Raw genomic sequence first — 26,955 nt, forward strand, 5'->3', positions numbered from 1 at the left:
GCTGTTAGTAAGAGCACGTTGACATTGGTTTCACGCACGTGTGTGTGTGTGTATTTGTGTGTGTGTGTGTGTCTGACCAGGGGCGGCCTATATGTACTGCAGCTCTGCAGACAGCAGCAGTTGTCAAGACAAACAGATGGAGCCGTTGCTGAGCCACTCTGTAATGGGGCGGGGGTTTCTGGGGCGTCCCTGGGGCTGTTTGGCTGATCTGGATGTTATTGTTTTAGGAGGAGCTCCTCCTATTGGCCGTGCGGCAGGGCAGGGGTTAACCTTCCGATGGCCAGGGCTTCATAAATCTTCCCCCGGGTGCAGGTTGGAGGGTTGGGGGGGCGTACAAAAGAACCAAACCCGGTCGGGATGTGGGGGCTCACCGCGCTACGAGATACCCCGGCTGAGAGCGCCGCTGGGACTCGGGGTTAATATCAACAATGGCCTGCAGGTCACAGAGTTCAGTGCACTGTCTGAGTGTGTGTGTGTGCGTGAGGGACAGTGTGTGTGGGTGGGGGGGTGCTTGTGTATGTACTGTTTGTGTGTATGGATGGGCTTGGCTGGGCTGCATGAAGGAAAGTTGGTCTTCTTGACGGGCTGAGTGACTGAGCTGATCTAAGCATTCTTCCAGCCCAGGAGTATGCTGCCCTCATGTGCTCTCTTTGGTCAACAGAAAACGTCCCCCGTAGTTTTGGAAGTGTCATTAATAACGTTAACAGAGATGGTAAATCGTGTCGGAGTGGGGCACCGATCTAAAAACAGCATTTATACTGTTATGTACCGTGTAGTAAGAGATGATTCACTTTTTTCAGCACTTCATAAAAATCTTGAAGTGACATTGTAGACACAACGTTCACTTATTAGATATCAGAAGTGCTTGATGTAGTCACAAGTCACTGTTGTTATAGAGAATATAGATTCAGGACTAGTCTGCGTTCTGAATTATTTTGTTAGTGGGCCTGACTTTAGTTTAGTGTGTGTGTGTTGCAGGGTTGAGGACAGCATGAAGTATTGCAGTGACAGCAGGGAGTTAGTCGACTGTCCCTGGGTAGAGGCTTTTGTGTTGTAGTTGGCACGTCATTTAAGAACCTCGTGTCCAAACCCTGAAAGCCCTTAACAGGTCATTACACATGTGATTGACAGGGCATTCAACCACTCACGGGCCTGCCCATCAAAGGCAAAGGTCTTGTTGAAAAGAGGGTGGTAATTTACGCAGTTGATTATTACCGCTTTAAAATAGTTGACATTGGTTGAGTCATGAAATCACTGGTGACCAATGTCATGTTTGGATTTTCCCTGCTGTGCATGAAAAATTATAATAGGAATTGTGCCGTAAAAAAGATATCATGGCCAAAAATTGAAGTCAGAATTGTAGTATGTGCTATACACTGACATTTATATGTGTTAGTATTTGTTCCAAAAAATATTGTACTATGTTTTGATGACTTAACCAGTATACTCATTAATACATTTCACCAAAAACCTGCGGGGAAGGGTGTTTACAAACAAAATGAATGCAAAATCAGTTTTGAATGCGAGATTTAATTGGTTACAAGTGTGATCAGTTTGGGGTTTTAAAAAAAACCAGCATTATTGATTATAGTACCAAAGCAAGTGTTCTTAACAACAAGTGTTCTTCGACCTTAACCCACTACCACCACCAGAATCATTTCTAAAAACCAGAGTAATTATCATTATTTCCATTGACTGTCTCTGTTCCATTTAGCATGTTAGCTTATAATTATCTACTTACGCCAGAGAATAATAAAAGCAGAGGCCCACTTGAGACCCGTGGATGTGCCGTCGTCAGCGTTTCTGCTCTTGGTGGGAAAGGGGCTCTGTGGCATTCGTTCTCATCATTAAAGGAGTTCCCTCCTGAATACGGCCTGCCAAACTATGCAGTGTCCTGCCGAGTCGCAGGATGAAGACATGGCTTTGCAGCGAAGCCTAGCAAGTTCGTACTTCCTACCAGTGACACCAGCATCAATCTTAGCCCACACTGGCCCCTCGAACCAGACAAAAAGGGGATAGTGAAATTGAAAAATCTGAACAATGGCTGGATTATCTTTTTTTTTGCGTGATTCTTTAACAGGACAGTTCATCTACTTCCCCTGTGGACTCTAGACAGGAGGAAGTGTAAAAGCTCACATAAATGACTTAAGATATTACACACGATGTATCTTTCTCTTTTTCTCCCTAGGCTCTTTTTCTCTTTCTCAGTTCTCTGCGTCTTCTGTTAGGCCTGTGGTGGAACTCCGGATTACATTCTATTCTGTCAAGTATGGAAATTTGAAATTCAGTCCAGTAATTTCATTGAACCTTTCAAGTAATATTGTACTAAACAATCCATTCTCTCACAGTAGTTTATAGCTTGCTGACATTACAGAGAATTGTCCAGGCAGTTCTTTCTTAAGCGGTGGAAGAGTGTTGGATGTCTCCTAGGATTTAGAAATTCCTCAAAGACAAAGCCTGCTGATTTTGACGACTAGCCACGGCATCTTGGACATTTGATTTAAGGTGTTCGAGGACTGATCATGGCAGTCTTTTCATATACACCATACACAGCTTCACGATACACTCAGTGTGTTTTTTCAGGTGGCGTCTCTCGACTTATTGGGTTTCACAGCTTTTGGTTTCAATCAAATTCGCCAGTTTAGTAAACGCTGAAAGAGCCACACAGCACCTTCAAGAACACTTTAGAATGAACTCTTGAAAGAGAAAGAATGATGACCAGCCCAGTTAGAATGTTAGTAGTCATCGTACACATTACGATATTTAGCAGGCCAAAAATGTGCCTGCTTACATTTTGAAAACCCAACTTTGACATCAACTTCAGTCACAGTTTAATTGTTTGTTTTTGGTTTTGTGTATTCGGTGTACATTTTAGGCACCCGGACAGGCATTTAATGGGTTGTGAGTGACTTCACTGTTTTGTATGTTTAAATGTGGCACTTTTCATAGAATCCTAAAGCATAATGAAATGTATATGTTGTTGTAGAAGGCATATTTGGGAGCTTGGTGATACAGAGTTAGCCGCGGCTCCTCTATTCCCATGTAGATGAAGCCAAAGCGTTTGGGGGGCGCCACTGCCAAAGAGCACAGAGGCATGGGTGGTCCGGAAACAGGTCGGAGATCCAGTGTTACTTAACAAGCATGTTTCTTTGGATGTTAAACTAAAGCATAATAGTGTTACTAATGTAGCAAATATCACAACACGGCGGAGGAATGTCAACGGCAGCACTGGGACATGTCCGGATGGTCGACAGCTGTAGCGTAAAGGTTTTATACATTGTCATAACATCCTGACGTCCTCCTGAGGCCCCGGAGGTTTTCTATGGGACATAATGTTAGTTATTAGTAGTTTTAGTAATGATGATTGCGGACGCTTTCTTATTTAATTCAGTCAAGCTTTTTGTTCCATTTTAATGATCAAATTGAGGGGGGACTCTCAATCTGTCTCTGTGTGACTGCACGTTGGCTATTATCATGCCATTTTGAAATCTTAGACACCGCTAGCCCAATTTTACACATCTTGACATACTTTGGCCTCACCTTGTTTGACCTAAATTATTGACATTGGTTCCTCTTATTGCAACAAAAATATTTGCCTCATGAATCCATGAAGTCGACCATAATGGAAAAACACTTAAAACGCTATTCATCAGGCACCAATTGACCAATCTGAAAGGTTATATGTGGTCTCTATTGACAAAGATCTCTCACTATAGTATATTACAGACTAGTACCTAACACAAATTATCCACTATTGATCAATAAACATTTCAGTTGGTGTTGGTAATCAATAAACATTTTCAGTTAGTTGTCTGGCAAATTAATACATATAAATATTCATATTATTCCAACATTTGTTACACATGTTACAAATACTGTCAACGTTCAACATATTTAGACTCCCTCCATGACACGGCCTTCTAAGCCTTGACCGTGTCGCTAGCTGATGATGAGTGGCTAAAAAGCTCCAAGGAGTGTTAATGCTAATTGGCCAGCATCGCCCAGGAGGGGCACATGCAAGGCTATCTGTTACTAACTGTGTATGTGTGTTCTGTCTGTTACTAACTGTGTATGTGTGTTCTGTCTGTTACTAACTGTGTATGTGTGTTCTGTCTGTTACTAACTGTGTATGTGTGTTCTGTCTGTTACTAACTTTGTATGTGTGTTCTATTTGTTACTAACTGTGTATGTGTGTTCTATCTGTTACTAACTGTGTATGTGTGTTCTATTTGTTACTAACTTTGTGTGTTCTATTTGTTACTAACTGTGTATGTGTGTTCTATCTGTTACTAACTGTGTATGTGTGTTCTATCTGTTACTAACTGTGTATGTGTGTTCTGTCTGTTACTAACTGTGTATGTGTGTTCTGTCTGTTACTAACTGTGTATGTGTGTTCTATCTGTTACTAACTGTGTATGTGTTCTATCTGTTACTAACTGTGTATGTGTGTTCTATTTGTTACTAACTGTGTATGTGTGTTCTGTCTGTTACTAACTGTGTATGTGTGTTCTATCTGTTACTAACTCTGTGTGTGTGTGTTTTATCTGTTACTAACTGTGTGTGTACTATATTACTAACTGTGTGTATGTGTTCTATTTGTTACTAACTGTGTATGTGTGTTCTGTCTGTTACTAACTGTGTATGTGTGTTCTATCTGTTACTAACTTTGTATGTGTGTTCTATTTGTTACTAACTGTATATTTGTGTTCTATCTGTTACTAACTGTGTATGTGTGTTCTATTTGTTACTAACTTTGTGTGTTCTATTTGTTACTAACTGTGTATGTGTGTTCTATCTGTTACTAACTGTGTATGTGTGTTCTGTCTGTTACTAACTGTGTTTGTGTTCTATCTGTTACTAACTGTGTGTGTGTACTATATTACTAACTGTGTGTATGTGTTCTATCTGTTACTAACTGTGCGTGTGTTCTATCTGTTACTAACTCTGTGATCCAACCACAGAGCTCAACATTATTTGGGCAGCCCACCAGGTCCACCACAGCTCAGAGTACTACAACCTTTCCACTGCCCTCAGACAGTCCGCCACGCAGCAGTTCTCATCATGGGTAAGGGCCCACAACACCACTGAGACCTGTACTTTCTGTTCTATTGTGAACAAGATCATCTTCCTCTAATGCTGGAGATAGCCAAAGCTATTTAATACATTTGCCCCTTCACCGTATGGAGCACAAAGGAATGCTATTCTAAAAATCCATAGTCAGACAGTTGTAAGCCTTGAGACTTTTCTGGCCCAAATCAATGAGATTTAATCCTTTTCCCAGGTGTTCTATCTCCCCATGGCATTGGCTGTACCTCCCTCTGTGTTCGCTGTTCACATTCAATTCAACCTGCTCTACCAGTTCTGGATTCACACTGAGGTAAACACAACCCAAAGGCACAATCATGGCACTTTTCTCCAATTTTGGAAATGGTTGCTTCTTTAATGCGTAGCGAATATAAACGTCTTTAATGACAATTATGTATCAGTGTCTGACAGGATTCCTTATGCATATTGGACAATGCCTGCAGTAGCATTAGCTGTAAGTAGCTCGAAAATATAGATTAGTGGACTGAAAGTTCTCATTCCAGTTCCTATACTATCGGCGGTTCAAAATAACCTTTATGGATCCAGAGCTCAAGTCAAACCTGTTTTTAATAAAAAATAATGAGATTTCATGAAATATTCCAAACAGAAGCAAGACCAATCGTTCTCCTTTAAAGTGACAGGGAGTATCAGCTTTACAATTCCCAATCGTTATAGGAATGAATGGAGTCAGAATCGCTTCCATCTTTTAGTACACTATTAGTGAAAACAGTCATAACATTCACAATTTTCTAAGGGGATATAATTTGTGCTTTCTTTATAGACTTTTTTGATGTCATGTAATTTATTGGCACTCGTTTGCCAGACCTGATCCAGCATTAAAGGTCTGAGTGAAGCAACAACCTTTTTCATTCAAGAAAAAACTGGCTGTTTCCAGACCACTTATTACATGGGAATAATGAATCGTTGAAAAATCCTGTCCAATTCTACATTTCCCAGACCGACTGTATGATAAGTTGTAGACTTTAACATCAAAACGTCTATAAAAGTCGCACTCAACCAGAAACCTGATACTTCTGAAACTGAAACATGGCCTGTATAGAATGATCTTATAGCAAGAGTACTGAGTACTGTGTGTGTGTGTGTGTGTGTGTGTGTGCGCGTGTGCGCATGGGGGGGGGCATATTACCATAATATCTAGAATTAGAAATATGCTTGATAACCTAAGTCTGTGTACACTGTGTGTAAAGAATTATCAATACTATCGAGTTCTTTATGTTCTTGGTTGGTTTTACTTCTTAACTGTTTCTTTCCCCTCTGGACATTTGGCTACTTTTCTATGTCATACAGTGTAAACCTACTTCAACTCATCAGATAAGAACATGCTAAATCTTTTTAAACAAACCCATTTATTTTCTATATTTGCCAAAAAGACACCAAGAGTGCACTTTAAATATTAAATTTAAAGAAAGCTTTTCAAATAGTTTTTTACTTCAGGACTGAGCTTCATATCCTTACCCAGCCCAAACTGTAGCCAGGCTATTTAACCATTGAATGTCTAATATATGTAGATTCCCTGTCTTCCAGTTGATCAGAGATATGGGACCGCTGGAGTGGGTCCTGAATACTCCCAGTCACCACAGAGTTCACCACGGTACGAAACATTTTACTCTATCGAACAAATACATATTCTTACCATGTTCAACTTGATCAGTGCTGTATTGAAACATGACAAAATGCAAAATGATATGTTGCATTACTTAGATATATATTGTATTTGCAGGGCGAAATGAATATTGCATTGATAAGAATTATGGGGGAGCTTTGATCATATGGGACCGACTGTTTGGTAAGCAGAAGGATTTCAAGATGAGAGCTTGTTGTATTATGTGGAAAACAGAAGTGAAATTGTGTAACTATGTTTTCTCCCTTTGATTTCTCAGGTACCTTTGCTCTAGAGAGTCACAAAGTTGTCTATGGTCTAGTAAACCCAATAAACACATTTGAAATCATCTATGTACAGGTTAGTGCCATGTGAAAAGACTACATACAACATGCCTATCTAATTCGAGTTGTTGTATTTTATTTACACTGTCGCAAGTAAACATGACAATACATTTTCATGCCAGCGATCGAACAGCGTAGTGTCAAAGTGTTTAGACTGAGCTGGCCCTTCAACCAAACTATCTGATTGCTCCGGCATTACATCAGTGGAATAAAACCATTTGTGGAGCAGTTACTCTCAATCAGTGTTTATGTGAAAGTGGTACCACCTTCAAGTGTAGCTATAGATGAGGTCGAAGCTCTTTTTGCTCTGCCAGTGGAATAGGCACATTGTAACCATAACATTATTACTCTACTTTAAACAAACCGCCCAGCAGAGGTGAAAGAGTCCAATAAAATGAAACACTAGAAGTTGTGTTTGATTATTTTCACTGCTCTTACCGCTGGCAACTTAGAGCGTGAGCAATCCCTCCTACATGACAGGGAACATTCTACACAAAGTATTAATCGAAGTGCAGATTTAAATTGTCAACAATGAATATGTAAAAGGCCATTTGATTGTAAAACTGCTTATGTTAATGTAATGTGACTGTAATGTGAGGGGTTTTGATTTGTTTTTTTAGTTCCATTACTACAAATACTTGTGGAAGAGCTTCAACAGATACACAACAATATTTAATAAATTGGGCGTTCTTTGGAAAGGACCAAGTTGGAAACCTGGCAAACCAAGACTGGGGGATCACTCAGAGGTGCCTGAGGTACAACCACATCCAAAATGAGGAAATATTTTGTTATTATAGGGATGGGAAAAACGACTAGGGGTAAAAGAGGTTATGTGAGAAAATGGAGAGTGAACAAATGAGAGATAGAAATAGAAAATGAAATGTGGAGGATTGATTACTTTATGTTGCATTTTGTTGTCTGTATTCTAAAAAAGGGAGCCATCTGATACTTAAGATACCACATTACCTATCTTAATGTCACTCATCCATAATGCAAATGACTCACAGAAGTCTCGCTTTAAAAATGCACATTTTACACAGCTATCATAAGGAAATAGCACACCAAATGAATGTTCAAGGCCTTTGTAGAAGAAAACACAACAGGCTAATTTTCACTAGTTTTTAAATACCAAGTCTGGGTGCTCTGCTATGGATCAAAAGACTGTGTGAGGGTGTGTTTGTGTGTGTGTGGTCGGTGCATGTGTGTGTGTGGTTGGTGCGTGTGTGTGTGTTTAGTGCGTGTGTGTGTGTGTGTGGTTAGTGCGTGTGTGTGGTTAGTGCGCGCGTGTGTGTGTGGTTGGTGCGTGCGTGTGTGTGTGTGTGGTTAGTGTGTGTGTGTGTGTGTGGTTAGTGCGCGTGTGTGTGTGTGGTTGGTGCGTGTGCGTGTGTGTGTGGTTGGTGCGTGTGCATGCACGCTACTATAGACCTCATCAGGAGCGCCGGCGGTTGGCTTTGATTTAGCGCTGATGGTGGCACATATTCAGACCCTTCACGCTTCACACGTAAAAAAAACTCCACCACTCGCCTTTACACGATTAAATTGGCCCCTAAACGCTTGCATGGTGATTCTAAACATGTGGGGGGTTCTGAAATTTGACTGAAATATCTTGAAAGGCTTACCATTGTAGGCCTAGAAGGGTGTGCTGAAGAAAGAGAGAGAGAGTGAAAAATTGACAAAGTAAAGACGAGAGAGAGAAAGAGGGAAATGTTGGCTTTTGAGCCAAAGCAGAGTTGTGGGCTGGGGAACCAACATGTGGCTAACTCACCCAAGACCCCTGGAAAAAATCTAAAAGAGACCTGTACTAAATGAACATCAATGGCTCTCCACTTTGTGTTTGGAATCAAGTGAAGCTACATTCAGTTGTGTGACAACACTGCCATCTCAGTGGGAACATGTTAGCTGTGGTTTTGGAGGATTCAGCGGCCGATTGACCACACGGTGGCCCTATTAGGGCAATTTTTTATATCCCCTAAACCCTTTGACAGAGTAGGGAAATATTGCATACTTGTTGAGTTATGTATGTCTAGCTAAACCCTAAAGTGTGCTTTTGTTTTGGCTCGGTTGTAGGGGGAGAACCTTTGATGCAAGCTCATTGGTTCATAGTGGCCACATTGTTTTCACTAGAATGCTAGAACGTTTTGGGTTTAAAGAAGTGCATGTGGATTCTACATAGTAATATAGGGTCCGGACCAATGGTTCCACTGGGGTAGCATTTTGAAGCAACGAATTTCATTGAAAATTGTGGAATGTACCTAGAAAACCTGTTGCATTATCTTTTCATTGTTTGTTTGTGATGTTTTGTAAAGTGGGCTAAGGAGTAGAAGGAGCTAACTATGGGGAAATGTCTCATTTATTTTAATGCTGCTACAATGGGTACTCTGCTGAATCCCAGAAACACTGCTTGCAGTTTTAATATAGTTTTGTTACTATTTCTGATCCATTGTCAGGTTACTGGAGAGGAGCTGCCATACAGTCCCAGCTGGCCTCTGGCTCTGCAGGTCTACGTCTGCCTACATGGTCTGATGTTGTTGGGGTGTTACCAGGATCTGTTTCAATCACAGCTGGTACGTCTTGTCAATCCGAAGTGCTACGAGTCCTAGACAATCAAGTTGGATTGAAAACATAAGGCTCCATCCTACTTTTGAACTAACCATTTTAAATAATGTAATTAGCATTTTCTTCGAAGGGACGAAGTAACAAACATTCTGTTTATTTTAGTTTATTACATGCCTCGTTTTGTTCTTTTTCTGCAGTATTTTCAGAGCAGAAAAAGACTGACTCTGTCTACCATCATGTCAGAATGAGTGATTGTTAGTCCTCTTTAGAATAAACTTTGTCTATTATTTTCCACTCCGAGAGCCAGAAGACCCCCCTTTCCCATTCTGAAAACCCCAGGCAGGTTTCCTCTGCAGTTATCTTTGGACTGCCTTTTTCCCCAGGCATAGTTTTGGTTAGCCAAAATGTGCTGTCCCACCCAGCCCTTCAAACTGAGACAAAATGGCCTGTCTTCGTGTGATTCCTACCTCCTTGGTGTTCCCTTAGTTGTGGTCCTCCTTGCACGTGAGCCCACAGTCAAATAGTTCCCCTCCTACCATCAGCCACCGGCACATGAAACAGCAGCAGAGCGGCTGGTGGTCTAACAGTGAACACAAATACCTTAATTGCCAAGTCAACCATTTCACAACCATTTCCCAACCATTTCCCTACCCAAATAGCCTTCAGGATGCAGCAATCAGGATTTAGAGAGAAAATAACAGTGAGGACTTTAGGCTGACAATAAATCATGTTCAGGTATTTGCAGTCCTTATTTGCAGTGACTATTGATAATAAAGTGTAGAACAATTTATGGGCTTAGTGTTAATTAAAATACTTTATATTCTAACCAAATGAAGTTAGCTTTGTATTACATCATTGGTATCGCCAAGCATTGTGTAACTCCAGTTTATTACAGGTTGGATCCGTTTGCTGGAAGGAAAGGGATGTAACCAATCTCTTGTCCTGATAATAACAATATTAATGATGATGGTAACATAATAATAACATGTTAATCTCCATGTGTCTGGGGATACACAGGGAAACAATAACATAATTAGTCCCGGTCTGGAGTCCTTGACCTGCCAGCAGATGTTGAATTTCATTTATTTTCACTCGCTATTATTGAAATATGATACGGAATGAGACAAAATAAAACATGTGAACACTAAGCAGGTTTTTTTTTTTTTTTGCTGTCGGTTTGGATTGTTTTTGCTGTGAATGAGCAGTGTTTTCCTGAGTGACTGCTAGGTAGTGTTTTCCTGAGTGACTGCTAGGTAGTGTCTACGATCCATTCTCCATGGGAGGAGGTAGTCAAACCAGCGTTTCTGTGACCCCATGTTGACCTACTTTGACTTCTAGGTAACTATTTGGATGCAAGACAGATTTAAAGGTGCATTAGTTGGCTTGTATAATTGCCCTATAGTTGCCTGTTGAATAATGGTTGAATTACTTTTGTGTGAATTACTATTGGCTGAATTGCTTTCTAGGCCATAGCTCCTACCCTAGAGTGTTGGAGAGGTTCAGCACAGCCATCATTTGGAATGTGTGGGTTAGAGAACTTCAGGCTTTGCAGATTATGAAGCCTCTAGCATATAAACATCAAGAAATACTACAGTCTTTCTTCTTGATGATGTGTTAATGCCACTAGGTGCCTTTTGGGTACAATATGTGTGGTATTGTGAATGTACTGAATGTGTTTTGCACCCTAAACCACCCTGGAATAGCTAATACTATTCCGATCTAATTTGGTAAGATAAGAGGAGACAAGTCGTGTTATTGTTTAAATTCACTAAACACCTGAGGCAGGATTCTACATAGAACATCTTTAACTGCAAAAGGGTACTGAGGGTTATTACTTTTTACAAAGGCTTATACATGTATGTCATTTACAAAGGCTTGTACATGTATGTCATTTACAAAGGCTTATACATGTATGTCATTTACAAAGGCTTGTACATGTATGTCATTTACAAAGGCTTATACATGTATGTCATTTACAAAGGCTTACACATGTATGTCATTTACAAAGGCTTGTACATGTATGTCATTTACAAAGGCTTGTACATGTATGTCATTTACAAAGGCTTGTACATGTATGTCATTTACAAAGGCTTGTACATGTATGTCATTTACAAAGGCTTGTACAGGTATGTCATTTACAAAGGCTTGTACATGTATGTCATTTACAAAGGCTTATACATGTATGTCATTTACAAAGGCTTATACATGTATGTCATTTACAAAGGCTTGTACATGTATGTCATTTACAAAGGCTTGTACATGTATTGTCACAGAGTTATATACAGTTTGTTCATGATTCATCATTCTTGATGTTGATTAATATTCCCCATACGTATTTGTCATGATAACTACTCTTTCGATGGGTTGTAGGTGCTGCCCCAGTTAACAGTTCTGATGATGACTGGCTACATTCTGTACAGTCTGACCAGCTTTGGGTTCATCATTGACCAAAGGTACTGTACTGCATTCACTTGGCAGCTGTACTGTTATATCCATGGATATTTCTGTCCCTATCTTCAGACATTCATTACCGGAAACCGTTTAGATAGTTTTTTTTTGTAAGTTACTTGGACCAACCCAATCCAATAACTGAGTAGAAAATCTAAAAACTCAAATTATATCCTGTCTATTGGATTGCAACACCATAACTGTTTAACTTGAGTCTATGGTCCTCTGGGTTAAATGTTTATGTCCAGGTTTGAGATTTTCATCATTGATTATTTGAGATTAGTCAGAGGCAGTGCATCATGTGGAAATGTACATGTAAAAAAACCCTTTGGGGTTGATAATGATTTCTACTAGATTCCACAGTTGCAAAGACAAGAGTAGCTCCAGCATGCTAAATCTTGATTGAGCCTAGAGTTTCCATTTGTTCAGTCTAGTAAGTCCATACCTCCAAATCTCCTCATGCATCCTAACATAGCATGTCCTGGTCTGAGAGGCTACCTTTTGTGTGGAAGGACACTTTCCTTCCTCACATTGCACAATGGTAATGACGTTCCCCTGAGATAAAGCAGGATATTGCATACTTTCAGAAGATAATTGTACTTCTGTGTACCCGATATTACTGGCAACTTAAGGTAGTTAATTATTGGTAGTCATAATAATTTGTTATGCTATGTTACGTTTCGTTATGATCTTTCTCTGTGCAGGCCAACAGCTTCCATGTGGGAGTTGCTGCGCTGTATAATGATGGTGATGCTGCTGAGATATGGCTACATGACAGTACCGGGACCACTGGCTGGACTCATAGAGGTAGGAGCACTAACACCGCTACCATTAAACATTTAACATAGCCATGAAAGAGAATGAGACAATATGCTTACCCAATATCTTCGTCAGGAGCACATTGGCCGAGGAAAACAACCGGCAATGGCCCGAAATAGTGCACTTAGCGGAATGCTGTTCATTCCTCTGTACGGTGGGAGAGGTGTGTGGGTGCGTGATGATGATGAGCGGAGCTGACATCTGGTCTTTAGGGACCATTAGGCGTAGTTAGAACCCTGGCCTAGCCGTAGCAGTGACTGTGGATGAAGCTGCTCTGGGCTCAGGTGTGACAGTAGGTCATTACTGTGGGTTGGAATCCTATTTGAATGTAAATCTGATTTGTGGATTCGAATAAAGTATTTAAAGTGCGTGCGCGCGTTTGTGTATGAGCTAGCGCCGAATCCGTCGACCACATCTTTTTGTGATTATGCCTCCAGATTCATGGCCCAATTGAGCATTAAATTGCTGTGCGTTACTGGCACTTTGCGGTGGAGCTCCAGATCGTGGCTGACCTCTCATTACTTGCCCTTCTCCTCCCTGTCTCTCCCTCATTTACTCCCCTGTTCCCTGCCATCCCGGGCGGTGCGAGTTGCTAACTGCAACACTTCTGGAACCAATTTGTCTTGTCTGCTAACTAGAGCTGGCTGATGAGATTCGCACGTGAGCGCTGAGGCTGGATTGCTGATTTTTATTGTGTGACTTCACATCTGCACACTCAGGTGTTTGAAAAGGAAACTGGGAGTTTTTTCCCAGACTTTTGTTTTCAACATGAAATGATTCAACGCCACCCCCTCAAAATAAAGTGCCACGAATTAATGAAAACTGTATTCTACTTCAACTTGGAAATGTCATTAATCTTGATTTATTCTCTACATACTACAAGGCAGTGTTTTCTCTATGACATCTATGTTTCGTATCCATGGACTGTGATGGAATAATTTCTCTCTGTATTTCAGTTGGAGCTGAATAAATGTCACCCATGCAGGTGGAGCCCATTGAAAAGCATAATGATTTTCATGAAAACTACTTTGTGCCTTTTTGTCCATAAAAATGACTAAGACATCAAAGAAAGAAATAGGCAGAATAATGACACATTGTACTGATGTCTGAGGTGAATGGCCAAATCTTGTTCTCAGGGGGGGGCATTTTGAAGTTGCACCAATCAAGTAAAGCCAGGGATTCAAAGTGGAGGGAAATTCACATTTAATTGTAGTCAGACTCATTCGGGAATTCACAACGAAAAAAGAAACGACAAAAAACAGGCAGGGTTGAAGCACTCAAAGCCCACTGGTGTGATATACAGCGCCCTTTAAGCGCCCTGTGGTATTTATAGTGGCTCTAGAGATTTCCCTTGTAAAGCTTGAGGCTTGACCTGTAAGCCAAGTGTTCAGTACCTCTCCCCCATGTCTAACCCACCCACACACACACACACACACACACACACAATATCTGTATGGGACATATGGAGCCATTCTGTACTAGGTAGGAGGGTGGTGTGTGTGTTTGTGTGGTTGGGATTACTGACTGGACGAGACTTCTGACTGGCCTCTGATGATGTAACACAGGGTTATTTAGACCCATGATCTGCCCGCCTGAAGGCGTAAGAGAGCGTGCTGTAGAGCCGCGCTTGGACTCTCCATGTCCCACAGCAATTAAGGAGCCAATCTCTGAACAGGCTAACTCCCTGACCATTGATGTCATAGCAATTTAAGAGGAGAGCTAATAAAAATGCACCTGTCCTGTGGAGTGGTGTGTTTGGAAAGGAACCTTTTAAGGCTCTGCTGTCAGAATGAACCCATCTTAGTCACTCCACCACTATCAGGCTGATTCACTTTTAAGTCAAAAGCCAAAGTATTTTTATTTGTCAAATGCACCGAATAACATAGCATCATTCTGAACAGTGAAATTCTTGTGGCATGGCATGCGAGATCTACGCATTAGGCATTAAGAAAAATATAAACCAAAATAATATAGCATTAAGAAAAATATAATAAATAAAATAAAAATAAAAATAAAAACTAGCAGAAATTCCAGAGAATGTAGAAATGGGAATATGGACAATATGAATAGAAATCTTAAATATTATAATGTAAGTCTAGTAGTGCCTATAAATGGATACATTATACACCAATCAGCCATAACATTATGACCACTGACCGGTGAAGTGAATACAATTTATAATCTCTTTATCATGGCACCTGTCAGTGGCCCATTGATGCACGTGGGGAGTGAAGGCTGGCTAATGTGGTCCAATCCAACAGACGAGCTACTGTAGCTCAAATTGCTGAAAAGGTTAATGCTGGTACTGATAGAAAGGTGTCAGAACATACAGTGCATCGCAGTTTGTTGCGTATGTGGCTGCATAGCCGCAGACCAGTCAGAGTGCCCATGCTGACCCCTGTCCACTGCCAAAAGTGCCTACAATGGGCACATGAGCATCAGAACTGTACCACAGAGCAATGGAAGAAGGTGGCCTGGTCTGATGAATCACGTTTCCTTTTACATCATGTGGATGGACAGGTGTGTGTGCGTCGCTAACCTGGAGAAAACATGGCACCAGGATGCACTATAGGAAGGAGGCAAGCCAGTGGAGGCAGTGTGATGCTTTGGGCAATGTTCTGCTGGGATACCTTGGGTCCTGCCATTCATGTGGATGTTACTTTGACATGTACCATCTACTTGAGAATTGTTGCAGACCATGTGCACCCCTTCATGGCAATGGTATTCCCTGATGGCATTGGCCTCTTTCAGCAGGATAATGCGCCCTGCCACAAAGCATAAATGGTTCAGGAATGGTTTGAGGAACACAACATGTTCAAGGTGTTGACTTGGCCTCCAAATTCCCCAGATCTCAACCCAATCGACCATCTGTGGGATGTGCTGGACAAACAGGTCCGATCCATGGAGGCCCCACCTTGCAACTTACAGGACTTGAAGGATCTGCTGCTAACATCTTGGTGCCAGATACCACAGCACACCTTCAGAGGTCTAGTGGAGTCCATGCCTCGACAGGCCAGGTCTGTTTTGCTGGAAGATGGGGGACATATACAATATTAGCAGGTGGTCACAATGTTATGGTTGATCGGTGTATGTGTTAATAGACATTGAATGTAAATAGAAAGTGAACAGAGCAAGCAAGGTGTTCATGTGATCAATATGATCAATAAATCAATGTTGTTTGAGAAGCATTATGGCCTGGTGGAAAACTGTTTGTGAGTCTAGAAGTCCAGGTCCTGATGCTCCGGTAACGTCTACCAGACAGCAGCAGTGTGAACAGACCAGAGCCTGGATGTCTGTAGTGTTTGATGATGTTCAGTGCTTTCCTAAGGTATTGTGTCGATGATATGCTCCACTGACTTCACCACCTTCCGGAGGGCCTTACCTCCTCTCTGTAAGCGGTCTCATCATTTTTGGAGATAAGATCCAGTATGGTGGTGTCATCTGAAAACTTCAGGATGATGTTGGAGCTGTGTGTGGCCACACAGTTATGTGTGAACAGGGAGTACAGGAGGGGACTGTGTATGCAGCCCTGTGGGGCTCCAGTGCTCTGGGTCAGTGCAGAAGAGGTGAGGTTGGCCATTCTCCCCACCGGGGGTCTGGCCATAAGGACGTCCAGGATCCAGTTGCAAAGAGTGGTGTTAAGGTCCTGAGATTGGGAATGAGCTTAGCAGGGAGAATAGTGTTGAATGCTGAGCTGTAGTCCTCGAACAGCATCCTCACGTATGGGTTACTTTGTTCCAGGTGGGAGAGGGCGGTGTGTCGTCAGGGCGATGGCATCATCTGTAGATCTATTTGGGCGGTATGCAAATTGAAAGGTGTCCAAGGTTTCAGGATTGGTGGAACAGATGTGGGTTCTGACCAGCTGCTCGAAGCACTTCATGATGATGGAGGTCAGTGCTACAGGACAGTCATTAGGTCATTCAAGCAGGTGGTGGAAGGTTTCTTCGGTACAGGGACACTGGTGTTCTGTTTGAAGCAGGTGGGGACTGCAGACTGATTTAGGGAGAGGGTGAATACCTCCTCTAAATGGTCGGCGCACCCCCTGAGGACATGGCCTGGAATGCCTTGGTCTAAACCCTGGTGACTTTCTTGGGTTCACTCTTTGAAGAGCTCGCCACATGTCAGCCGTGGCTAAGGACAGAATGCAGTCTTCCTGTTTCTCTGCTAGCCTTACAGAAGGAATGGTGTTGGTCACCTCAAACCAAGCATGGAAGGTGTTGAGCTTGTTGGGAGAGAGGTGGCGGGCCGAGCATCACTATTGTTTTTCCCTTTTGTGATGTTTTTATAGACTATGATGTGATTATTCCTGTAGTATTTTTTGCATCTTAATAGCTTACTGTAAGTCATATCTGGCCCTCATCAAAGCCTCCATGTCCCCAGAATTATAGCAAGCACAGACATTACCATTAACCCAGGGCTTTTGGTTGGGGAAAGTCCTGACATTGACCCTCGGGATGACATCATCGATGCACTTGGAGATAAATGCTGAGACAGAGTCTATGTATTCATCAATGTCCCCATCAGCTGCAACACAGAACTTCTTCCAGTCTGTTGTTTCAAAGCAGTCCTGGAGAGTGGGAATGGATTTCTTACTCCAGCGTTGAACTGCCTGAGAAACTGGTTCTTCCTGTTTTAGCTGTTGTCTGTAGGTTGGGAGGTGAAGAATGGAGGAGCGATCTGCCTACCAAAGGCCTGGCGGGGTAGGGGTTTGTAGCTGTTCCGTATTTGTAAATAGCAATGGTCAAGAGTCTGTTTACCACGGGTAGGAAAGTTAATGTGCTGGTGGTATTTCGGCAAAACTTTCCTCATATTTGCCCTATTGAAGTCAACAACAATAAAAGCTGCCTCAGGGTGAGCGTCCTCTAGTCCATTAATTACTCCATATAGGTCCTCTAGCAAGCGTGTTTTATCCGCCTCCAGGTGTATGTAGACTGCTCTGATTATAGCGGAGCTGATTTCCAGAGGTAGAAGGGCCGTACTTTCATAGTTAGTAGCTCCTGGTCTGGTGAGTAGTATGTTGAAAGTACTGCAACCCCAGCGAAAGTTATCCGAACCCCTTTCGCCGCCACGTTTACCTGACTCCGAGGTTCAGTCCTGCCAATAGATGGAAAAACCATCTGGTGTAATGGCCGAGTCAGGCACCAAATGGTCAAACTAAGTCTCAGAAAACGCCAGCATACAGCAGTTTGCAAGTTAATCAGTGCTTGTAATTTGTCCCTTTTATTGTCCAGGGATTGAACATTTGCAAGAACAAATACTTGGTAATGGCGGATTGCAGTATCTCATCCAAGATCTACATAGGATACCGACACGTTTGTCTCTCTTCTTTCTCCTCCATCTGCGTTTTAGTTAACAAATCGGCGGCAGGACAAAGTAGTCGCAGCAAGTTCTCTGGTAAGTTGAGATAAAGTCTGTATCCAGTAATGAACAAACGTCCTAAAGTGCTAGACAGTAATTCAATATGAGCGTCTGTGTAGCATGTACAAAAATAAAACTATACAAACAGTAATAAGCAAAAAACTATGTAGTGAATGCGGAGCCATTTTCAACGCACTCTTTCTCAATGGCGTGCATCTGGTATTTTGCCACCTCTTTACATAACTGGATCAACATCATCAACAAAATCATACAGTACCATATTTGGTAACACCTATTTTCCTCCTCTAGCTTTTCATGAGAAAGAAAAATATTCTACAGTCGAAGACAGAGGTCAGAAAAACGTTATCAAGTTCCACTTGTGCTCACGTCAGCTCAAATCTAGGCCAACACCTGATCCGTATATAAAGACATCATGTCCTATAAAGCCATTGTTCCATTTGTTATTGATGCACCCAACATTGAATTAAAAGAATGAGCAGCAATCAGTGAGAATACATTGTAATCCAAAAGCTATTTCCACCAGCTGGTTTTGAGGTGCGAGAGGTTAGCACCCTTTGAGGAGAAAATGCATGGTAGCAGTAAGTCAGTAAAAATGTGTGAGGTTAAAGGACCATTTGGGGCTACGGAAAGAAGATGACTTCATCTGAAAGCTCCCTGGGAAGGAAGGAAATCTCCCCTCTGGCAAATATATAGGGATTTAAGTGTGGGGTAATAATACAGTGTTTTCCCCAAGTAAACAGTCCAATCGACTGCCTTTGTGAAGTAGTATCAGTCAATGTGCTGGGGTTTGTGTCACTCAACAGTTAGCACTGTGAACCAGTTATTATTGTTTTGTCAAGTATTCATGGTAATACTGTGGACATTTAGATTGTGTTTTTTTTGGACTCATACTCTTAATGCATCTCAGGTTGGGATGCTGATCCGAGATCAGGTCCACCCTGTCCCTATGATTGTATTCATTTTGTTCAGTAAGGCTAAACTTATCCCAGATCAGCATGTCTACTCTAAGGTGCTTTACTTCTCTAAGCTAAAGCACACCATATTCATTGTGTTACGAGTTTTAATCATTGGTTGTCAACCAATTATACATTATTAATCAAATAACACAAAATCTTTACTAACACCATGTGATATGGTTCAATGGCAAATTTCAGCTAAAATTGAATGCTTGTGTATTTATGTGCTCACATTGTTGCAGGCCGTTTCTCCTTGAAATCCAGCTGTTGTCTCGAAGGTCCAAATTCCATGTAATCAGATTTCATGCTGCAGCAATAATACTCTCAAAGCAAAGTCTGGATATATTAGTCACCACTGTAGCACTGAAACATCATGGCCGCAGGGTTTACTTGTCTCATTCTCACTGTCAGTGGCTGCACTTTAACATTTTCTGGAACTCGATTTGAATTAGCTAAAGTTACAGAAATGTGTGCGCACACAGCTACCGCTGCCTCCTCATTTCTGCCGCTGCCCAGTGCTCTGTGATGGCACTGAAGCTTATACACAAAAGACATTCGACGTGTTCAGACTGAGGAGGCATTGGATGTACTTCAGAAGACGCGTATCCAAACATTGACTGTCCCAAGTCCACTGGGATTGCCTGCAATTAAGTAGGGCCTTGATCACGCATTGGATATCAGGACATTTGGGAGATAAATTGCGTTAAAAAGTAAAAATAATTGTGAATGTGCTTTAACTGCTGGAATATTTAAACCCTTTAAAGAACAAATTGCCCTGGATGTGACCCCTGCCAGCCCATGTAACTTCCACGCTCTAGAAACATGGATACAGCACCGCCAGAAGACAACCACTCTGCTGAGCCTGTCTCCTCTCTAGATTGTTTCCTAAATTCTACTTAGTTTCCTAAATTCTATTTAGTTTTTCCTAGCCTCTGTGCTTCAACATCTTATTTTTCTTTGGAATTTAGGCTGGGTGTTTCTATAAACAGTGTCTTGCAACTGCAAATGGAAAAATGCTTTAGAAAATACATTTGATGGATTTACAGAGGTCAGATACTTCCAAACACTCATCACCACTCAGCATATGACATTGTTGTTCTATGTGAACAAAGCGAGGGCTTGAAGAGGACGTAGAGGAGTGCAGCAGCACCACAAACCCTGTAGTGATCTACTGAATCATGCTAGCCAGTACATTTCTGGTTCAAGCCACTAGCCACAATGTTTGACTCCAGGACTTTGCAGTACACTGACGACATAGAGAACGAGGGGGGAGAAGATGGAGGTGGAGGTAGAGCGATAAAGGGAGGGAGGCCGGGCAAGGATGGAGAGAAGGATAGTTCTCTCTCTTACAAGCCCCGGGAGTCCCATCCATCTTCGCCCTTCTCTGTGGAATCCCATTGAACTGATTTACAGAACGTCCGTTGAGACCCCGGTTCTATGGTTCTGGCCTGGCCTGATTGTGACATCAAAGTACACTGGGCTTGATTTTACAACGCAGAAGTCTCCCCCTCTCCTTTGTTTTTTCATCCTGTGTTCCTGGACCCGCTCCTCTCCTCGCGCCGGTGCTGCCAACTTTCCGCCTGCGCTCTCTCTCCGCAGTGGGCTGACTCGCGACCCAAGGCATTATGGGTATTAGTCAGATCTTGACTCCCATGGCAGATGATTAATGTGAATCCCAAATGGCACCTTATTCCCTATGTAGTGAACTGCCTTTTACTAGATCCCTATTCTCAAAAACAGGACACCATTTAGGACCCATGTCTGATGTTAGATCATGCCAGCCCATGGTCTTCAGTCTAATAGTGTATAGAGCCAAACAGCCAGAAGGTCGGGATGGCAGATAACCTAGCGGTTGAAGAGTTGAGCCAGTAACCGATAGATAGCTGTTTCGAATCCCCAAACTGACAAGGTGAATAATTTGTTGTTGTGTCCTTGAGGGAGGCACTTAACCCCAGTCGCTCCTGTAAGTCGATGTGAATGAGAGCATCTGCAAAATGTCAGAAAATTGAATGGATTGTTTCTTTTGGCTGACCTCTGAACGGTGGAAAAGGAAAGGCCTGATGGACTGGACTGGTTCGTAATACCTTTGGATGTGACATGACAAAAGGGTCTCTGTCCTCTGACATCCTACTGCTGATAAGACTGGAAAGAGATTACACAAAGTCTAATGGAGTCCCTTTGCTACTTCATCAAGACTTATGTATTTTACAACAGTGCTGATGTGTGTGTATTGGTGTGTATTGCTGTATATATGTCCATACATGCATATCCACACGTGTACATGCTTATGCTATATGTGTTAGCCTGCAAGAGATTGAGGGAGAGTGTTTCTAAGATTGTCATAGCCTCTGGAGGCAAATATTTGAGTATTGTTGCTCTCTCTCTGTCTGTCTGTCTGTCTCTCTCCTAGACAGCGTGTGTTATTTAATGTGTACTGTAGGCAGGCAGGCTGGCCATATGGATGGGTGGGGAGTTCTGGAAACATCCCATTACAAGTCATATATCAAGCTTCTGACAGCGCCCATTCTGCACTGTTTTCATTTCAATCATGAGTGCAGCTGCTTGGGAGAAGTGAGGGCTTCATCATGTTAACCCTGTACTGCCCAGGACTGACACAGGTAGCCCAAATCAGGGACAGTGGTTACCTGGTGGACTAAGGCTGTCACAAGCAGAATCTATATACATATACTAATCCTGTATATGTGTGTGTGTGTGTATAAATATACATATATATTTAAATATATTTATAATAATTTGAAAACATTTTACATACATTTAATGCTTTTAATGTCAACTTTACAATTGTTTTACTGGCATTTACAGCTGCTGCACATTGGATTTATTTTCAGAAAATGTCCACAACGAATCTGCAGTAATAGTGGAATGATTCTGTTACACAGTTTCACTTGCCAGTGTTGTGATTGGCTGTGATAGGTACACAGTTTATTGTTTTAAACTATGCACCACAGAACACAGTCTCTTGCATACCAAATACATGTGGATCTTCCAGTATTTCTTCTGGTTTTATACTCCCCTTGATATATATAGTATCACATATTTTCATTTACTATGCCAAACTAATTTCTAGCTCTCAGAAAACAAACTTTATTTCTAAGAGTACTTAATGCATTTTATCCCACCATTCTTGGATCATTTCTATCCCTGATCCTCGTTGGCTAGAAAATGAGGGGCCTACAGTATATTGCCAGCAAAGTTTTTTGACCATGAGCTATTTACTTACTTCACTTCAGTTCAAATTATTCATGCTAAAATAGCTATTACTATTGCGTAACAATCATGTTCATTCAAGCTTTTCCACTTCTGCTCTCTACCCTCTCAGTGTTCTTTGTAAGTTTAGACAGAACGTGTCATTCTTTCACACGTCTGAGCACTGTGTGCAACAGCCTTGGGGAGCGGGAGAAGGTTAGAAGGTCTGAGCATGTCGAAGAGGGTTCAGTCCCTCCAATAGGCCTGTTTTGTGGATGTGGCTTTTTTCACAAAGTTTCAGGTAATCAGATATGAATTACTGGCTAACAGACTGGGCTGCACACTGTCAATTGACTACCCATGCTGCACACTGTGGGAAATATATATTTTTAATGTTAAGGCCTTGTGGCTCATGGGAAAACTCTTTAAGGCCTTGTACCAATCAAGGGGCTACCTGTGTGTAGGAAATATTTTTTCGATTGTAAATATGTGGTAACGTCAACAACAAAAAAAAAATTTAGAAACTAAACTGGTAGACAAAACTGAAAATTAGAAGTCAGGTGTATGGCTCCATTATGTTATTGTGGGGGGGATTGTTTTGAAAGCACAATATTCTTGTAATTCACCTGTCTTCCACATGGGGGAGAAGTCCCCATATGTACCACCTTTACGTATTTAAATACATCAATTTCTTTGGATGCTTTTTTTGTGAGGGGTTGGATTTTGTCTTTTTTTTGTAATGTCCCAATTTTGATTATTTTAAAGCATTTTACTACACGGAAATTCTACTATGATTACAGTTTAAATACATAAACCTTTTTCCAGTTATATACCACAGAATTGTTGAATACTTGTTTCTAAGTGGCTAGATGTGTGTTCTAGACTTCACTTTAATTCCTGATGTAGGAGACAGTTGAATATCTTTGGGACAGATATACAGGACTGCTAATCATGATGTTAAAACCATAAAATGACATTTAGTAAGGGATAGATGCCAGATTCTGGTGGCGTTTATTCCTTAATTATTTGGTAAAATTTGTTGTTTTTCTTCACTTTGGATAACTTTTGATCTCATTATGGAATAGTCACTGCAGTCTAGAGAACAGAGTTGCATTGTCCTTATTGTTTGGAAAGGGAGAAGACTAACTGATGCTTCATCTTCTGTGATTTCATCACAAGTGAATTAAAACTACTACTGCTAGGATTTAGATATCTACCCCTAGTACTTCCATTGGTCCTGCTCTGTGCCGGTTTGTTTGTGTCTAATGAACGACCATGTCTTGAAATCCAAACAAAGTGAGTGAGAGCGGATTTGTTGAGATTCCTACTAGGTGAACAAGTGTTCTCCGCTTGTAGTGCTTATTTGCAGATGATCAAACCCCTGCTTCCTCATATAATCGAACCCACATGCAATATTACCCAGAGAAGTCTATTAAAATGTAGCACAGCTTGGCCAGCCGAGAGATCAGGGCAGAACTCCGGTCCATCCAACACACCGCTTTGATAAAGAGGCATCTGTCATGTGAGTGTTTAGCTCTGCCTCTAATGTGATTTGTGGGGTACTGCCGAGGCCTTGTACACTTTTGATCCCAATCCGTCTTGGGAATGGTTGAAGCACACATCACAGCATCCAGTCTCGGTTCTGTCCGCCCCAGACACTGAGACAGGCCCAGGGAACCTCCTTCTTCAACCTCCCCTCCTTCCCTTCTTTTTCCTCCCTTCATCCTCTCTTTCTCTCAGTGGGGAACCTGTTGCCAGGACAGGTAGTGAGGGTGGAAAAGCAGGGGGTGGGGGACATTCCAGGCACCGTTGTACTCCCTCCCTCTCGGGAGGAAAACAGCTGTGGCGTCCAGAGGAAACGCTGCTTTTTTCCCATCAGGCCATTGCCTGTGATGGACAGGGGCCTGGTTTGGCTCGCGCTGCGAGGTAGGATGCAGTTTATGGCCCAGAACACAGAGTGGGGAGGGAGGGGCAGGCGCCGCAGGATCGCTTCTCCCAGAACCCCCTGGCGTAATCCCCCATGACGCTGACTTCTTGAACCCCTACATAAGAGCATCATGGGAGATAACTTTGACCCACTTCTGTACCTCTGTCTGTCCTTATATGTCTTTTATGTTGTCCCAAATGACTGGCAAAGAGCCTTTTGTGTTTTCTTTCAGTTGGTCTGAGATTAATATATTTCTTCATAATATTTTTTCTAACATGCCTGGAGTTTGCAAAAAAAAATCTGCACTTGGAGTGAATCTGGTGCTGTGGTCAAATAACATGAAAAAATAGGTATTTGGCCATGGACAATAGTGGTGGGTTTTGCGTAAAGAAAGAAATGTGCAGAAAATAACCCCGTTATTTATTGTAAAATATGGTTGATGTTGTGTGGGCAGGCTATTTTGTTTCCACTGGTCCTGTTTTTTTCCCTTAAGGTCAACAGCATCCTAGACTTTACCCAGTACCACGACATTTCAACAGAAATCTGATTGCTTCTGCCAGGAAGCTGAAACATTTTTGCCATGACAAGCTTAGTCTCTGGACTTAGCCCATGTTAAAGCATGGGCTAAGAACCCAAAGGTTCTGTCAAACTGCTGCCACTTGGGAATATAATAATATAATTTGCATTCAAATGTAAATCAACTGCCTTAATATGTCTTCCAGTGTGGTTGATATAAATTATAAAAAGCAAGGCACCTAAAATTGAAACTTGAGGCACACCCTACAATCATCTGACTTGATTCAATGGCTTTGATTGGACAAGTAGTTCACAAACAATTGCAAACAAATGGACACATACATCCAATGCATTTTTATTTCTGGACCAGTACAGTGTGGTCAACAGTATCAAAGGGCTTTGACATGTGTATGGACAAAGACAAACATGCATTTGATACTGACTGGCTGAAATCTAGAGTCACTAAACCTCCAGTCCGAGTTGAGTCCCAAGTTTCCTGTGCTCGAGTCGGAGTCAAGTCATGAGTCCCTTTGGTTAAATATGTGTCAGTGCGGTATCTTGGCCATCAGAGTCTCTATGGTCAAAGTCTTGGGTCAGGTGTTTGAGTCCCTGGATACACAATAACAAAAAAATATTTGTTTAGATGAATACAGTATACAGTAATAGTAAGATGAATTTAGTCATTAAATTGTTTCGTTTGTATTTTTGTATTTTCCTATTTTTGCTGTGCCACCAAATGTTTCCATACAGTATAGGCTTCTGGCAGTGGTAAATTACATGGGGTGTGGTCATTTGTCATACAAAACCTTTTAATTAACGTAACGGGAAGGGACATGGACCTACTTGTTTTGCAACTGAAACATTTTGTTTAGCTGATTAAATACATGAATACAACCCAGCTCCAGTTGTTATGCGAAAACAAAATGTTGCCTAAACAACACAGGTAGCAAAGCCTAGTTAATGAACTGCCCGCATATTATGCTTCATATGTACTTTTAAAATGCATCCCACCAGTGTAACTACAAGATAGAAAATAGTGGCCTCTTTGGAGCCATGAGGGCTAAAAACAAGCCGTTTGCATTGAGTTTAAGAGTGACTTGTTGGAGAAACCTGGAAAAACCTGGCAATGGGAAAATTGTGGAAAGTACGATAGTATAGCAAGACAACAAAAACAAAAAGTTGTACTATTAAACTCAGATCAAGGGGTTAGTCATTTCGCACACCAGCACGTTCATCTTAACCAGGCAAAGGGCATTGCTTAGCTATGGGAAGGGGTCTGCTTGAATGATGTATGTGATCAGAGCTGGGGTGGAGCCTGCATGTCTGCCTGCTCACACCCCCCCCCCACAGCACATGCTGAGGTGGGCTGAGTCTGATGCGAATTTCCCAATGCAAAACAGCACTGCCCGAGTCTCTGGTGGCACTAGTGTTATAACAGGACCATGGCTTGAATACCACTGATATTAATCCATTCGAGTAGCACTCATGCTTAGTTCCAAACATGGGCACAAAAATGTCAATAGAAACACTGTGGAAGTCGAAGAATATCTAATTTAATCATCCATCATCAGTCTGTCTGTTTATCTACTTATCTTTTCTTGCCCTGTCTCTCTCCCTCTCTCATGTAGGCCTCTGTCTCCCTCTCTCTGCTGTACTGGGGCCTGCAGATTGTCAGCCAACTGGTCTCAGTTGAGAAAAAGACTGCATGACATCACATGGCTGAATGTGCCAGTCTCCACCAAATGGTTGAAGGACTTTTGTAATCAATTTAGGTTGCCACTGTCAACCAAACAGAAATGTGTACTGAATGATTGCAATCATGAAATACATTCCAGTTAAACAAGCCAATGAAAATATTCTAAACTGTATTTTTAACTAAACCTTTACCTCTACAACAAATACCTTGTAACAATATATTTGTAACTTGCTACACCCCAATCAGTCTGTAAGGTCTGTGCCCTGTTCACGTCATTCCTCACCGGGAACCGGCGCTCCTCCTAGACCTCAACCTTCCACTCCACCTGAACGCACCACAATTACCTGAATACAGATCACCTGTGTCAATTACCTGTTTACTTCCACTACCAGTCTCCCAAC

General features: G+C 41.8%; 1 protein-coding gene across 1 annotated transcript in view; it reads left to right on the forward strand.

Moving 5' to 3' along the window:
• agmo (alkylglycerol monooxygenase) overlaps nt 1–26,551 on the forward strand; it is a 40,508-nt gene extending 13,957 nt beyond the window's left edge. The window contains exons 4-14 of the mRNA XM_020041536.2: nt 4,962–5,065; nt 5,282–5,377; nt 6,631–6,697; nt 6,827–6,892; nt 6,987–7,066; nt 7,671–7,805; nt 9,498–9,614; nt 11,977–12,059; nt 12,759–12,861; nt 18,105–18,267; nt 26,487–26,551. Coding sequence (XP_019897095.2) covers nt 4,962–5,065; nt 5,282–5,377; nt 6,631–6,697; nt 6,827–6,892; nt 6,987–7,066; nt 7,671–7,805; nt 9,498–9,614; nt 11,977–12,059; nt 12,759–12,861; nt 18,105–18,267; nt 26,487–26,551 — 1,079 coding nt within the window. The remainder of the gene's footprint in view (nt 1–4,961; nt 5,066–5,281; nt 5,378–6,630; nt 6,698–6,826; nt 6,893–6,986; nt 7,067–7,670; nt 7,806–9,497; nt 9,615–11,976; nt 12,060–12,758; nt 12,862–18,104; nt 18,268–26,486) is intronic.
• Nucleotides 26,552–26,955: the final 404 nt, after the last annotated feature.

The sequence above is a fragment of the Esox lucius genome, chromosome 20 (assembly GCF_011004845.1).
Source record: "Esox lucius isolate fEsoLuc1 chromosome 20, fEsoLuc1.pri, whole genome shotgun sequence".
NCBI lineage: Eukaryota > Metazoa > Chordata > Actinopteri > Esociformes > Esocidae > Esox > Esox lucius.